This window comes from Hemicordylus capensis, chromosome 1 (assembly GCF_027244095.1).
Source record: "Hemicordylus capensis ecotype Gifberg chromosome 1, rHemCap1.1.pri, whole genome shotgun sequence".
Taxonomy (NCBI): Eukaryota; Metazoa; Chordata; class Lepidosauria; order Squamata; family Cordylidae; genus Hemicordylus; species Hemicordylus capensis.
In genome coordinates, this window is record NC_069657.1 from 435,188,365 (window position 1) to 435,205,865 (window position 17,501).

The 17,501-nt window shown below is 43.1% G+C and overlaps 1 protein-coding gene across 1 annotated transcript in view; it reads left to right on the plus strand.

Moving 5' to 3' along the window:
- The window catches only part of SOS1 (SOS Ras/Rac guanine nucleotide exchange factor 1), a 99,721-nt gene that overhangs the window by 51,166 nt on the left and 31,054 nt on the right, over nucleotides 1-17,501 (plus strand). The window contains exons 11-12 of the mRNA XM_053242998.1: nucleotides 15,467-15,548; nucleotides 16,780-16,902. Of these exons, the coding sequence (XP_053098973.1) occupies nucleotides 15,467-15,548; nucleotides 16,780-16,902 (205 nt within the window). The remainder of the gene's footprint in view (nucleotides 1-15,466; nucleotides 15,549-16,779; nucleotides 16,903-17,501) is intronic.

The window sequence follows — 17,501 nt, forward strand, 5'->3', positions numbered from 1 at the left end:
CCATCACCTGTACTCAACTATGACTTAAATGAATACAGATTGTGGAAATCGAGGAAATTATGAAGAAACCCTGAAAGTGATAAACTGAAAGAACCTAGACAACCAAAAAGCCCAGACTCTTCTTTTTAAAAGATCTTCAGTACCATCTCAACTGTAGTGTTGTATGAAAAAAACTTCTCAAGGAGTTGGTCAAACTTGTCATAAAAGACCTGATATGGAAATCATCCATCCCAGAGTCTCCAGCGCCTTCAGGAAAATCCCCTGATTGATGCTGCCAATGATTCTGATGGGGGTTCTGCCCAAACCCAGAAAATCCCTCAGATCCATCACCAGACAAAAATACACCCAACCAAACATCTAACTCACCTACAGAAGAAACAAAATCTTACTGTATCAAAGTGGCAGAAATGGCTAAAATTCTGGGTATGAAGTTGAGAACTCCAACCCAAGAGGTAAAAGATCCAATCTATGATGTGATGTTATGTGCTTCTTTGGCATAGCCAGCATTGTTACCTATATTGCCAGTTCTGACAAACTTAGCTAAATCGGCTTGGAAGACCACATCAGCCCCTACCTTGACTTCCAAAAGATTAGAAAGCTTCTATAGGATTCAGGAAGAATAATACCCTTTTCTTTTCAAGCATCCACCACCAAAATCTTCAGTGGTGGATTGTGCCATGGCCAGTAAGTTGGGGAAAAGACATTCAGCCCTGGTAGACAACTGGACACCATGGGCCGTAGGTTCTACTCAGCATCATGTCTGTCTATAAAGATAGCTGCCTGCATGGCCAAATACTATTTTATTTGGTATAATTTCAAAGATGATTTAAAAAATGTACCAGAAGGTGTTGGAGATAAGTTTAAAGCTGTGTTAGCCAAGTCAGCTGATGTCACAAGACAACACTTGAGCACAACTAAACACCTAACAGAAAAGGAGTCCCATTCCATTGCAAATGCAGGGTCCCTAAGATAACATGCGTGGATTTCAATCAACCTCCCTTCATAATGATATGAAGGACTAGATTGAAAACTTGCCATTCGGTGTAGAGGGTCTTTTCAGCTCACAGACTGATGAGACCATGGAGAAAATGAAGAAATCATGTGACATTGCAAATTTACTTCCTCTCCATCCTAACATTCCTCCTCCCAAAAATTCAGAGGTTACACTAGAGAAATTTTTTGTACAAGCTGTCTGATCATAGAGACCACAGAAGATCTTTCAGATGCAACCTAAAAAACTCCTATGGTCAGAAACAAAAACAAAGAACAAAATGGAAAGATCAGATAAAACTAAATCTTTGACCCCTTGGTCAACTGCCTCACTCGTTTAGAAACCTCTTCAGACATTAGGCTCGCCCACTCTTCCAAAGCATGGTATCTCATGACATCCGATGCATGGGTGTTGAGTATTATAACAGGATATGCCATAGAGTTCACCACCCTCCCTGTTTTCTCAGGGATAAAATATACCCACCCAACTCCTGTGCTATGAGAAGAGGTTCAATCTTTGCCGGAAAAGGGGGCAGTAGTACCAGTTTCTCAAAGGAAGGGTTTCTACTAGAGATACTTTCAGATTCCCAGGCAGGACAGAGGCCTCTGTCCCATCATGGACCTATGGTCACCTAAACAAGTTCATGCAAAAGCACTGAAGAGGTTATGGAGACCAAAATTCAGAGTGATAATTTTACAGGGCATTCTTCTCCTGCTAGCCAAAGAAGAATGGTTTGTGACATTGGACTTAAGATGCCTATTTTCATATAGGAATAAGACCAGATCACAGAAAATGTTTGAGGTTCGCCCTGGGATCCCAGGTCTTCCAATATTCTATACATCCTTGGCCTATCCTCCGTACCTCACATATTTACAAAATACATGAGCATGAGAATAGCACACCTATGGACTTGAAGTATAACCATCCTTCAATTCTTGGACAACTGGGTAGTGACTTCACCCAGCAAGGAAACCTTAAGCTCCCAGGTTCTAAACATCTTAGATCCTCTAAAAGAACTTAGAATCCAGGATAACTGGAAAAGTCAAACCTACGTCAAAGAAAAATACAATACATAGGTAATGTTTTGGATACAAAATACCTGAGCCATACACAAAACCTGTATCCTGAGCCATTTCGGAAGGGTGGTATAAAAATATAATAAATAAATAACGAAAAGGGCCTACTTCCCCGAGGGCAGAAGGCCCTTGATTATATACTTAATCTCCACATTCACAGCCATTCCAAAACAAAGTGCAAGAACCATTCAAAGATAGGTTAGTTGGCATCTTGTACAGCCACATAAACCATGTGAGGTTAAGGATGAGGCGACTCCAAATTTGGTTTATGTTGTGTTCAAACCAAATGCGGGCAACCAGAACGAGTGGCTGACTCTTTCAATCGCAGTACTTTGGTCCTTCCAGTGGTGGACAAAACTGCAGTCTGTCCAAGAACGTTCCTTTCCGCCTTCCAACTACTTGAATAACTGTAACAGATGCCTCATTAAAAGGTTGGGGAGCCTATTGTGCACAATACTGCACTCAAGAGAAATGGACCCCACAATAGAATTCTCTATACAGACTTTCTAGAGCTAATAGCAGTGCTATTAATAGAGCTAACAGTGGTGGGAGGGTGTCTCCCAATCCTTATGCAATTTAACAATTGAACAGTGGAATTGGAGTCTGCATCACGGTGTACTCCCAATAGCCCTTCATATCAAAGGGAGTGGACTAGCAGACACTCTCAACAGGAACTTGAACTTCCCCCAGCAACACAAATGGGAGATAAAACAGAGTCTCCATCACTGTTCCCTCTAAGGGGTGCACACATGTGTGTGTTCACAAGCTTTTTAATGTCTGCTCAGTTAATTTTAGATCCCTCTCAGATGGAATTAGGAAAGTCCCACTCTGAACACGTGTGCACACATTGCCATTATACTGCTGCCCAGAACAAAACTAATTCTGCACAGAAATGAGAAAAATTAGAGGGACCACTGGTCTCCATAACCTCTTCAATACTTTTTAACATCTACATGAAACCGCTCAGTGAGATCATTGGGGGATTTGGTTTTGGGTGTTATCAATATGCTGATGGACACCCAGATCTATTTCTCCTCTTCATCAATATCAGGAAATGGTATTAGCCTTTTAAATGCCTGCCTACAGGCAGTAATGGCCTGGATGAGGGATAATAAACTGACGCTAAATCCAAGCAAGATGGAGGTGCTTATTGGTGGGGGTCATAGCCTGTAAAATGGGATAGGACTTCCTATTCTAGATGAAGTTATGCTCCCCCAGAAAGAACAGGTTCATAGCTTGGGAGTGTTCTTGGACCCGGGTCTCATCCTGGTGCCTCTGGTTGAGGCTGTGGCCAGGAGCATTTTCTACCAGCTGTGATTGATTCAACAACTTCACCGATTCCTTGAGGAGAATGACCTGATCAGTGGTGCACCAGCTGGTAATCTCCAGGTTGGACTATTGTAATGCGCTATATGTAGGGCTGTCTTTGTACATAGTTCAGAAACTTCAGTTAGTTCAAAATGCGGCAGCCAGATTGGTCTCTGGGGTATCCCAGAGAGACTACATTACGCCTGTTCTTAAACAGTTACACTGGCTGCTGATGTTTCTGGCAAAGTACAAAGTGCTGGTTATTAGCTTTAAAGGCCTGAATGGCTTAGGTCTGGGTTACCTGATAGAGCGCCTTTCTCTACAAGATCCCCACTGCTCATGGAGATCATCAGGAGGGGTCTGTCTTTGGGTGCCACCAATTCATCTGGTGGTGACCTTGGATAGAGATTTCTCAGTTGTCGCTCCTAGGTTGTGGAACACGCTCCCAGTGAATGAGGGGATTAAGGCTCTCCTGAAGGCCTCCAAGGAAGATAGACCAATCTTTTTATCCTGGTTTTTAATGATATTTAGTCTTAATGTTAATTTTAATCTGCTTTTAAATGTTTTTTATTTTAGCTTAGTTTTGTATTTTTTGTTTTAGTGTAGACCAACCTGAGCCACTTTAGGAAGGGTGGTGTGTAAATCTAATCAATAAGTTGGGCATCCCCCAGATAGACTTACAGTATTCACAACACAAAACAAGAAGAAATGCAGACTTTACTGTACCAGGGCAGGTCTGGGGAAAGACTCGTTGGGGGATGCCTTCCAAATGCTATGGAGGCAAAACCTCTTATTACCTCTTCCTTTTGTTTCCCCTATTATCTAAAATAATGAGCAAGATACTTCAGGAGGACACACCATGCATTCTATTCACCCCGTAGTTGCCCAAACAACAAGGACAACTAGTTGCCCTAGAAAGGGTTTCCCATTCTGCACTGCTTGTCACAGGGACAACACTGGAGAGCTGGTATTTGGTAGCAAGCATGACTTGTCCCCTTATTTAAGCAGGTTCCACCCTGTTTGCATTTGAATGGGAGACCACATGTGTGAACACTGTAAGATATTCCTCTCTGGATAGAGCTGCTCTTGGAAGAGCAGAAGGTTCCAAGTTCCCTCCCTGGCTTCTCCAAGATAGGGCTGAGAGAGATTCCTGCCTGCAACCTTGGAGAAGCCGCTGCCAGACAGTACTGAGCTAGATGGACCAAAGGTCTGACTCGATATATGGCAGCTTCCTATGTTCCTATGCCTTCCTCCCCATCAGTATCTATTGTACTAGGGAGGGGGTCATGTCTTCCACTACAACCTCCAAGTGCTAAATTTGACAGCATGGAAGCTCAACCTTTAGAGGACATCCTCCTAAACGAAAGGAAGGAATCAACAAGACACAATTATAAATGCAAATGGAAAAGATCCACACACTATGGGGCAACTAAGGGACTTGATCCATACAAAGCTTCTGTCCAACAGATTCTTTTATACTTAACTAATCTAAAGAACTCCAGCCTGTCAAATGCTTCCATAAAAGTCCATATGGCTGCACTCTCAACAAGACATCTGGGGTGGGATGCACGGTTTATTTTCTCTCAACTTGATTCAAAAAGTTTCTTGAGTGGGATCAATAACTTATTTCCCTCAGAGAGCCTGTTGAACCTTAGAGCCTTTCATCAGTCCTTTAGGCACTAACAGAGCCTCCCTTTGAATCTCTAGCTTCCACTTGTTGCTCTTCCTAAAGACCACTTTCTTAGTGTCCATAACATCAGCAAGGAGAGTCAGCGTACTTACAGCTCTTAAGATTGTCTGGAAATAACTTTGTGTAAGGGAAGTCAAAGTTGTGATGAGGACAGATCTAACCTTTAAACCTAAAGTAGTCTCAGAGTTTCACATATACCAAGACATAGTCTTAACTTTTTTCTTCATCAGTCCATCTACTCCTCTAGAGAAGCCAATGTACTCAGTGGATGTTTCAGAAAATCCCGTAGACTATTTTTTAAGGGAAAGGAAAAAGGACAATACATCTCCAGACAGAGACTTTCACACTGGCTAGTTGAAGGAATTTTCATGTGGTACAGTATACAGAAGGTTAATCCTCTGTCTAGAGTCAAGACACATTATACGAGAGCAATAGCTATTTCAGCAGCTCTTATGTCTGATGGACATTTATATGATGAACATTTGTAAAGCAGCAACATGGTCTTCAGACCTCCCTTTTGTAAGACATTATGTTGTGGACATCTGCTCGATGGCAGAGGCCAGCTTTGGTTGGGCAGTTCTGGAGAAGGTGCTGTAACTACATCCTAGCACCTGCCACTGTTCAGGTGATATCTCCAGTCACCCATTTTGTGAAGAAACAGGGATCATCTTAAAGATAAACAGTTTGCTTACCTGTAACTGGTGTGATCCATGTTCACTCACAAGACCCCTTCCTTGCTGCTAGGATGCTTCCACAGTAATAATCGCTTACCTTATGTTTCTCTGATCCTCTCAGAGGTCTTCAGGAACTGAGCAACAGGAGCCAAAAATAATGGATGCACCTCATGGACAGAGTCGAGTGTCTTGTTGTTGTTGTTGTTGTTAAAACTTTTATATTGCCCTTCCAAAAGGCTCAGGGCGGTTTACATTAAAACACCATTAAAATAGATTAACAATTAAAACAGAAATTATAAAACTGCATAAAATAATAATTAACAATTAAAACATCATAAAACACCAATTAAATAGCCAGAACAATTTAAAAACAAGTTTTAAAAAGCTGAGAAAGCTTGGTTGAAGAGATGCGTTTTCAGAAGTTTTTTAAAAGTTGCCAGAGATTGGGAGGCTTGTATCTTAGTAGGGAGAGCATTCCACAAACTTGGGGCAGCAGCCGAGAAGGCCCGTCACTGTGTAGCCACCAAACGAGTTGGCAGCAACTAGAGACGGACCTCCTCAGCAACTATGTGCCCCACCTCAATGGGTGGTGGGGCACATAGCGAAGAAGATGTACTCTTAAATACCTAGGGCCTAAGCCTTTTAGGGCTTTGTAAGTTATAACTAGCACTTTGTATTTTGCCCGGAAACCTATTGGCAGCCAGTGTAGCTCCAGCAACAGAGGAGTAATGTGGTCTCTCCGAGATGACCCAGAGACCAACCTGGCTGCCGCATTCTGAACCAACTGAAGTTTCCGGACTACATACAAAGGCAGCCCCACGTAGATTGCATTACAAAAGTCAAGTCTGGAGATTACCAACAGATGTACCACTGTTTTGAGGTCATTGATCTCGAGAAATAGGCGCAGCTGGCGTATCAGCCGGAGCTGATAGAAAGCACCCCTGGCCACCACCTCAACCTGAGAAACCAGGGAGAGGTGTGTATCCAGAAGTACTCCCAGACTGCAAACCTGTTCCTTTTGGGGAAGTGTGACCCCATCGAGGACAGGTAGATCAAAATCATCTCTGGAGCTCTGACCCCTCACAATAAGTACCTCCGTCTTATCTGAATTCAGCTTCAGTTTATTCTCCCTCATCCAGCCCATTACTGTTTCCAGGCAGGCATTTAGGGAGGATATGCCAGCTCCTGAAGAAGTTGACATGGAGAAGTAGATCTGGGTGTCATCAGCGTACTGGTTACACCCAGCTCCAAATCCCCTGATGAACTCTCCCAGCGGTTTGATGTAGATGTTCAAAAGCATTGGAGAAAGTACAGAGCCTTGAGGGACACCATACTTAAGCTCAGATTTCGAAGAGCAACGATCTCCAATCAACACCATCTGAAATCTGTCCGAGAGGGAGGAGCGGAACCACTGTAAAACAGTGTTTCCCACCCCCTCAGATGTTCCAGAAGGATACTATGGTCGATAGTATCGAAAGCCGCCAAGAGATCCAAAAGGACCAACACAGTCACACTTCTGTCCATTCCCAATTGGAGATCATCCATCAGGCGAACCAAGGCAGTCTCCACCCCATAGCCGGCCCGAAAACCAGTTTGAAATGGGTCTAGATGGGCCTTGAGGAGTTTGAGGAATTTTTCCATGGAGGTTATTGTGCAGGTACAGAACCCATTTTGTGAGCTAACATGGATCACCAAAAGATCAAGCACTTTTCATTGGCCATCTGTTCTAGATTGGCTGAGGTATAAATACTTGAACATTACTACATAAAAACTGTTAGTAACTTAGACCTGGTAGAATACCCTTTATATATGCCTGTGCTCATGTGATCTCTATTCATATGTCCTGTATCCCAAATTTGAACTAGGAATATGCTAAGATGCTTTTGGCTACAGCATCTCATGCCCTTTTTCTGTAACTGCTTTAAACAAATGAAGGTTTGTAGCCAAGAAATCCTGAAACTATCCAGTGCACAAGATATTTCTGTATACTCTGTAAAGGAGCCAGCGTGGTGTAGTGGTTAGAGTGCTGGACTTGACTCTGGGCCAGTCACTTCTCTCTCAGCCTAACCTACTTCACAGGGTTGTTGTGAGGAGAAACTCAAGTATGTAGTACACCGCTCTGGGCTCCTTGGAGGAAGAGCGGGATATAAATGTAAATAAATAATAAATAAATAAAGTTGTATGTAAGGAAGTATAATCAATTGTAACTCCATCAGATGGTGGAATTGTATGCCCTTACAAGTTGAGGGGCTTCTGATTCAGAATATTTGGAGAACAGGGACTTCATTCCCCCGCCCCCTGTCTTGGATGTAGAGGTTTTGCTTGCTGCCAGTAGAAATAAGTGAGGGTGGATGTATGCATGCATACCCTCATCTTGCAGAGAAGATTTGTTGTATCCTTTCCATACCACCCAATCTTTTGGGGTGATTTGGTTGATAGCAATACCAGTACGCGTGGACTAAAGTGAAACTGGGATGTTCAGAACAACGTTTGCTTCTGATGGGGGAAGGTGTTCATATTGAGTCATTGACATTTGGGTTCCATATGGTGGACAGTGCTAGGGTTGTTTGAATAGAACTTTGAATCTTACCAAATGGCTTTTCCTCAGAAGGTTGTATGTGTGCTTCAGTTTACCTTGCATTTCCTGATTTGCAGCTTCCAGTTTTGAAAGAGTTTGTAACTTTTCCTTTTGTAGGGCTGCACTGTTCTATTTTTAGAGCTTTGATATGTTGAATGCTTGTGCGTCAGCATAGCATCCATTTCCTTGCTTTAGGCATTCAGGAATGATTATTTATGATTTTTTTTTTAAAGACACTGTTGTTCTTCTAGCTTTTTAAAATGGCTGAGCTGAAGAGAGATTTATCACACAACATCCTGACTGGCTAGGTGTGTGTATTTTTAACCTAGCTACTTGGAGTTGTTTTGTAGGAAAAACATACATAATATCTAGTAACATCAAAAGACATAGTGTATTTTATATATAAATGCGCATGTTGAATGGTATATATAACTACCTCTGCACTGGTACTAGAACTGTGTAAGAGTAGACATTAGGGATGTGCACGGAACCACAGAAGGGTGGTCCGGCACTGGGGGGAGTGTCGCTTTAAGGGGTGGTGGTAGTACTTACCCCCCCCCGCTGCTCTTCCCCCTCTGGCGCTGGTGCTTTTAAAAACCTTCTTGGGGCGGCAGAGTTCCTCCCTGCCGCCCCTGCCCCCGTCGTTGTCCTTCTAAGCCTTAAACGAGAAGAGCTGGCGGCACGCATGCACCCTTCGCTGCGCGTGTGCTTGTCTCCGCTGCTGGCGTACGTGCACTGCATATGTTACGCAGCGCGCACCAGCAGCAGAAACGAGCGCGTGCACCATGAAGGGCGCATACGCGCCGCCAGCTCTTCTCGTTTAAGGCTTAGAAGGACAACGACGGGGGCAGGGGCGGCAGGGAGGAACTCTGCCGCCCCAAGAAGGTTTTTAAAAGCACCAGCGCCAGAGGGGGAAGAGCGGCGGGGGGGGGTAAGTACTACCACCACCCCTTAAAGCGACACTCCCCCGCCCTTCCGGACCGCCGGAATTCCGGACCAGTCCGGAGGCTTTTTTAATGGCCCCGAACCGAACCATGCACACCACTAGTAGACGTTCCTAAGCTATAGTTGAACAATCAGGAATAGGCCATGGATTGTATACTTCCTATCAGTACCTCCTCTCTTATACTGGACAACATCCCATTTAATAATGATGAATGCCAGTATACCCACAACAAACTGTGGTTAATGGTGGGGTAGGGAGAAATTTGCTCATAAGCAGTGAGGAGCTGGGGGAAGGGAGTACCTGTCATTTGTTCAGTCCTTGTAGGCAGAAGGGCATTCAGCAAAGTAAAGTAACCTAAGAGTGGCCCTGCTCATTGAGACTAAAGGCTTATCTAGTACAGCATCCTATTTTCCACAGCGGTCAGCCAGGTGCCCGAGGAAGGCCCACAAGCAGGAGATGAAGTCATATTCTTCACTTGCTATTGCTTCCCTGCACTTGATATTCAGGGGCCAAGGATCCATAAACCTAGGCTTAGCTCACTAGCAAGCCTTTATTTGTTGTCACCCCCAATCCCCACTCTTCCCTCAGATCCCTTTCTAGTATACAGGCAGAGGAGAAATGTGGGTCTTCTGTCATTTGCAGTGGAATATAGACGACATTGCTGATGCACTCTGGATAATTGAGAAAACCAAAGAATATGAAAAAGAAGTCAATATGTGCTTCATTGACTACAGAAAATACTTCGATTGTGTCAACCGTGCCAGGTTGTAGAATATCCTTAGGGAAATGGGCGTCCCAGAACATCTCATTGTTCTCATGAGAAATCTATATACAGGACAGGAAGCCACAGTCCAATGGAACATGGTGAAACAGACTGGTTCCAGATCAGCAAAGGAGTAAGACAAGGCTGTCTACTTTCTCCTTGTTTATTCAACTTATTCAACTTATATGCTGAACATATACTGAGAGAGGCTGGAATGGAAGATGATGAGCATGGTTTTAAAGTTGGAGGAAGAAACATCAATAACTGTGCTACGCTGATAACATCACTCTGATAACTGAGAAGGTGGATGATCTGCAAGCTCTAGAAATGAAAGTCATGGTGAAAGTCCTAAATGCCTGCCTGGAGTCTGTGATATGCTGGATGAGAGATAACAAACTGAGACTAAATCCAGATAAGATGGAGGTACTCGTGCGGTGTTGAAACTCGGGAGATGGGTTTGATCTGCCTGTTCTGGATGGTGTAACACGTCCCCGGAAGGAACAGGTACACAGTCTGGGGGTGCTTCTGGATCAACCTGTCCCGGGTTGAGGCAGTGGCCAGAAGTGCCTTCTGTCAGCTATGGCTGATATGCCAGCTGCATCAGTATCTTGAGATAAACAACGTCAAAACAGTAGTACATCTGCTGGTAACCTCCAGACTGGATTACTGCAATGCACTCTGTGTGGGGCTGCCCTTGTATGTAGTCCAGAAACTGCAGTTGATTCAGAACACGGTGGCCAGGTTGGTCTCTGGGTCATCTCGGAGAGACCATTTTACTCCTGTATTGAAAGAGCTACACTGCTACTGATATGATTCCGGGCAAAATGCAAGGTCCTGGTTATAACTTATAAAGCCCCAAATGGCTTGGGCCTTGAGTATTTGAGAGAACGTCTTCTTCGTCATGAACTCCACCGCCCATTGAGATCATCAGGAGAGGTCCATCTGCAGTTGCCACCAGCTCATCTGTTGGCTGCTCCGGGACGGGCCTTCTGCATTGGAAGGCTTTGGAACACACTCCCATTTCTGAGTAGCCTCCCCATCTCGGACAGCTTTTAAAAAGTCTTTAAAGATGCATCTATTCACCCAGACTTTTGAATATATTGTTTTAATGGTTTTTCTACTGTTTTAAAATATTTTTAAAAAATTTAATTGTAACATTTTTACTTCTTTTGTTTTGTTTTACTTTTTCTGTTTTTACTTTGTTGTAAACTGCCCAGAGATGTAAGTTTTGGGCAGTATAAAATATGCTAGATAAATAAGATAAAGGAGCACAGTGGAAAAATGGGACTACGCCTAAATGTAAAGAAGACTAAACGAATGACAACAGGTACAGCAACTAGCCTCAGAATTGATAATTAAGACATTGAAGTGGTGGTTAGCTTCTGCCTTTTATTTTTTATTTTGCATTTTATATCCCACTCTTCCTCCAAGGAGCCCAGAGAAAAGTACTACATATTTAGGTTTCTCCTCACAACAACCCTGTGAAGTAGGTTAGGCTGAGAGAGAAGTGGATCAACCATCAACTGTAAAAGATTAGAATCGTTCGGACAATGGCTTTTCCTGTGACACCCTTTGGTTGCGAAAGCTGGACTCTGAAGAAGCAAGATAGAAAAAGTATTAAAGCTTTTGAACTTTGGTGCTGGAGAAGACTTTTGAGGATACCATGGACAGCCAGGAAAACAAACAAATGGATCATAGAACAAATCAATCCAGAATTTTTACTTGAGGCACAAATGACCAGGCTCAAACTATCATACTTCGGACACATTATGCGAAGATCTAGCTTCCTTGAGAAGTCCATAATGCTGGGGAGAGTTGAAGGAAAGAGAAGAAGACGACCAGCAGCAAAGTGGATGGACTCGATTTTGACAGCAACAAATGCACCACTGAGACACCTCAAAGGCCAAGTTGAGGACAGATCACCCTGGAGAGAATCTATCTATGTGGTCACTAAGAGTCAACAGTGTCACCTTAAGTGGTGCAGTGGGGAAATGCTTGACTAACAAGCAGAAGGTTGCCGGTTCAAATCGCTGCTGGTACTATCGGACAGCAGCGATATAGGAAGATGCATACTGCACGGGAGGAGGCAATGGTAAACCATTCCTGTATTCTGCCAAAGAAAACCACAGGGCTCTGTGGGCGCCAGGAGTCAAAATCGATTTGATGGCACTCTTTACTTTACTTAAGAGTCAACACCGACTTGACAGCACTTAATCAATCAATCAAGGTGGGTTTAAAAAAAACACAGGAGGAGCCATCTCATGATGTTCAGAAAGGAAATGAGACTTCTGGTGAGGAGATCATTGTAGTGCTTGGTTGTCCTGCTTGCCAGAGGATTTGGGACACTTGCCACTGCTGCACTGGCAAGTGGATTGTAGATGCCTGTCAAGGGCATGCTGCCTCTGAGCCTGGAGGTAGTCGTCATGATCCTGTAGTTGTCATGATCCTTCCTCTGGGACCAGGTAGGGCTAACATAATAGTGAGAAAATGAAATATCTCTCTCTAGATTCCAGATAATCTTTCTACAGAGACTAGGCAAGGCATGGCTTCCTTGGAGAGCTGAGAAATGACAACAACAAAATAGAAGAAGTAGAAGATTAGAGAGATAACATAAGGGCTTTATGCCTCTCGGGGCTAGAAGCTTGAGGCAGTCTAGTCACACCACACTTGCTTGCTGGACTAGTCTATTATGGAGGGACAGGCAGCAACTGGGGCAACTATTACTCAAATGATTACTTCATGTTACACAGCAACAATAGCTCTGAATACCATCTCCACCCCCATTTTTCCAACCTAGAGGGACCATAACTGTCAACACGAGCCTTCAGTAGTTACTGGCATCCTATAGAAGTGATGGCAGGGGTCCAGTACAGTACTCTGTCTTGGCCCCATCCTCCAATTTGAGACCATGCAACTGGAATAGCCAGTATCACACCTTGATTGCCCTGTGTGTTGAGTCATTCCCCTCCACATCCCCATTATTCATCCTAGCAAATGAATATTAACTCTCCAAACATGAATCTTGCAGTTGTTTCTTCCCCCGATGATTCCTCGCAGACCCTCAGCTTCTTAAACTTTAGAGTCCAATATCAAAAGTCTTATGATTGCCGCTATGAATATCTTACTATTCTGAATAATCCATTTCAGGTTATCCTTATGGGGAGCAGCCATATTGTCTTTGCTACCCAGCAAAGTTGAAACTGTAGAGAATCATTTGAAGTTTCTTCCCCTGTTTTGAGCAAGCTGCTTATTGTTGCCCTGCTCTGACAGTCCCTAGCTAGTCTGCCTGAGGAATTTTGAGCAAATGATTCTGTCCAGGGTCTCTAGAAGCCTGTTTTACAGCGAGTCTCAAAAAAATGTCTGACTCTGGATGTCAAACTGCCCTCTACTCCATGGGTGTGGGGAGGGGTGCAGATTTGCCACTCAGCCCCTTCAATGTGCTCTGCGCCATGGAGGGGGCAGGATTCCCTGCCTTGCTAACTGAGCAAAGAGGCACCTTTTTAACGTGGTGATTCTCTTTATTTAGCAGGGGGAGAGTAACTGGCCCTATCCACCCCCAGCACAGTACCTCCAGAGACTGTTGCTGGGGTCTGCCTTATGTTTCTTTTTAGCTTGTGAGCCCTTTGGGGACAGGGAGCCATCTTATTTATTTGTTGTTGTTCTTTGTAAACCGCTTTGGAAACTTTTGAAAATTGGTATATAAATAGTTGTTGTTGCTTGCTCACTTCTCCTCCTGGACCTATTCATCTGGCCCAGGCAGTCAATGGACAGATGTGACCAGGAAGAGAAATGAGAAAGCAAAGTGGAGAAAAGTTGCTCCCTTGACCTCCTAGTTGTGTTGGTTCAGCACCTTCCTGAGCCAGATAGAAAGAGGAAGCAGCAGCTCACACCCGCTATGCTTGCTCACATCTGTCAATCACCTGACTCAAGCACCACATCTAAATTTCTAGTCACCATGGCAAGCTCGTTAAAATCGTTAAGCACTGTCTTACAGGATACCTGGGCTGTATGGACCTAGTTATTTCAGTGTTGGACTTTCCTGCCCTGTGACATAAACTGCTTTGACACCTCAGTATTGAATTGCTTTCCTGCCTTCAAATGAAGAAGAGGAGATTTTTACCTGATAGGTTTTCTGCTCTTCTGGAAGACAGGGGAGTCTGCATGTGTCACCTATGATGCAACACCAGCTCCTTCAACTGAAAGTGTAGAGAATGTATTCTTGTGCTTTGAGTCAGCTGTTTGGTCACCCCATTCTCTCACCTGTGTTAATTTTTAGCCTACTTTCCAGTAGGTTTATGAGATCACCTGGCAGTGTGTGTTTGCACGCGCACACTTTCCATCAACTTTGTAACACCTGGACCAATATGAACCAAATAAGGTACAGTTGTAGGGACACCCCAATGGCATAGTTTGTGATGTTATCCTCGCTGATCCAAGATAGTAGACACGTAAACCTTTGATGCGCAAGTGGCTAACTTGTGAACCGCCTAATCAATTTGAACCAAATTTGCTATGGCTGTAGGGACACATAGGGGTGCCCTAATGTGTGATGATGTCATCCACTCTAATTCAAGATGGCGGCCGTGTGAACATCTGAGGCGCAAGCAGACTAATTTGTGGACTGTCTAACCAATTTGAACCAAATTAGATACATTTGCAGTGAGTGACATACAGGGACACCTCAATGGTATATTTTGTGATGATGCCATCCACCTTGATTCAAGATGGTGGACGCATACACTTTTGATGCACAAGTGGGCTAACTTGTAAACCGCTTAACCCGTTTGAACCAAATCTGGTACAGCTGTAGGGACACCTCAGCGGCATAGATCGTGATGATGTCATGCACCCCAATTCAAGATGGCAGGCATGTAAACTTTTGAGGTGCAAGTGCACTAATGTGAGGACTATCTAACCAATTTGAACTAAATTCAGTACGTTGTAGTGCGTGATGCACAGGGAAACCTCAATGGTGTAATTTGTAATGTTGTCATCCACCCCAATCCACGTTGGCAGACGCATGAACATTTGAGGTGCAGGAGATCTAACTTGTGGACCTCGATTTGAACCAGATATAGTCCAGTTGTAGAGACAGTGAAAGGAAAGTAGGCTGATTAGTTCTTACTAGAATAACTTTTTAGTTCTTGAAATCTTCCTGGGAACCTCAGGAGAGATCCCACCTCCTTAGGAAGTGTTTGTTAGCTCCGCTTACCGGGTCCCAGAGACGGGATCTTCCTTGAGTGGAATGCCCAATCTACAAAAGGAACAAAAATCCACAATTTCCTTTTCCCAGTCTCTTAGCCATGGTTAACAAGCAGCTGCCGTTACATCTGCATAGACCCTAATGGTTGGGGATTCAAACTTAACGTTAAAATGTGACTGGTTCTTTTGCTATCTAATTAAAAGCATGTATTGAAATAGGCATTCTTTTCTTACCTAGATCCCAACTTTGTTCGGACATTTCTTACAACATATAGATCTTTTTGTAAGCCTCGAGTATTATTAAGTCTCCTGATAGAAAGGTAAGATTTTTCTGAAAAAATTCTTTCAAATTTTGTTTTGTCCACCAGAGAAGTTCTTGGGCATCTGTCATCTTTTGGAAGGAGAGATACTTTACTTAAAAAAAAAAAAAGAAAAAAGTGCAAGTAAGAATATGAATACGACAGATATTCATATACCACTTTTCAACAAAAGTTCCCAAAGTGGTTCACATAGAAAGAAAGAAATAAAATGACTCCCCGTCCCCAAAGGGCTCACAATCTATTTTTTAAAAACATAAGATTGACACCAGCAACAGCCACTGGAGGGATGCTGTGCTGGGGATGGATAGGGCCACTCGCTATCCCTGTGTTAAATAAAGAGAATCACCACTTTTAAAAGATGCCTCTTTGCTCATTTAGCAGGGGAATCGTTTTGAGGCTATGAACTACTACAAAATCACTGGAAAATCATTTTATTTTCCCAACTAAACTGATAGGGATGGTTATCCACTCATGCTTTGAGGGACAGATTAAGCCTCATGAGTGCTCAATTAACAATGTACCTAAATAGAAGCAGTTCTTGCTCATTGTTCAGCATGGTTACTACTTTCAAACGAAAGCTCTAGTGTGCATTTTAACTTTTACTACGTAAAATGAATTTTTTCCAAACTTTTTTTGGGTAGGAAAGTTTTAGGAAGAACTGTCAACTATTTATTTTATCTTTTAATGATTCAAAAGTATTGAAGGAAATCCCAAATGTGAATTGAGTGAAAACCCATTAATGTTTACCTAAATATAGAGGAAGCCTGAACTCCTCATTCTGTGCTATATATGTACATCTGAACAAATGAGGTAGTAACACTTGTGTGTTTAGTGTTAAGTGGTTTGTTTATGCCTATGTGTCTATTTTTAATGTAAAGTAAAATGTAAAGTATTTAATGCACAAAATTTACATGTAATCCATGTATGTAATATGTATTTGTTTATGTAATCTGTTTAAAGTAAGTAAATGATCATCTTGGATATGTAGTTCTTCCTTGCATCTCATGGGATTTGTGCCTATGCCAGCTGGAAACCTCTACAAAGCTTAAAATGCTATAGAAGTTATGCCCCCTCCCCTACCTGCTAGCACATCACTTTCATTTCTTTTCAGAAATGAAATACTTCAGTATTCTCACTATGTGTTTGTTGCACATAGTTAGCTAGATGAGAAAAACACTGTCATTCACTGCATGCAAAGTCATCTGAATTTCTCCTTACTACCCTGCATTAGATTTGAAATTCCAGAACCTGAACCCACAGAAGCAGACCGCATAGCTATTGAGAATGGAGATCAGCCTCTTAGTGCAGAGCTTAAAAGGTTTAGAAAGGAATATATACAACCTGTACAGCTTCGGTAAGTATCATAGACATGTAAATGCTCAGTTTTCAGAAGTGCTTCAGAGTTTTCTCATTGCAAAATTTGGTAGCTCTGTGTCATTAATGTAGGAATTGCAGAAAATGTAAAAATGGTATCTTATTTGGACCTCATCTTTTAAAATTAGTGGCTGGGATCCAAAGGCTGGGAACACTGCATTCAGTGTCCTGCACATACACTGTGTTTATTATCCCTCATCCAGTCCATTACTGCCTGTAATGCGAGTGGGGTTATGCCATTTCCTGATGATGATGTCATGGAGAAATAGATTTGAGTGTCATCAGCATATTGATAACACCCTGCTCCAAATCTCCTGATGATCTCACCCAGTGGTTTCATGTAGATGTTAAAAAGTATCAGAGATAGAATTGAGCCCTCAGGGACACCATACAGTAGCTCCAGAAAGCAAGTATCTTCTAGCAACACTATCACAGGTAAGGCAACACCTAGCACTGGTCTCTCTCCCTGCCAGGTTTTCTCCCAAGTGCATGCTTTTCTCCCTGGCAGGGCGTGCTAAGGCAACGTTCCCTGTGGAGTGGGCCACCGATTGCCAGCCGCTGCTGCTGCCCCACACACTG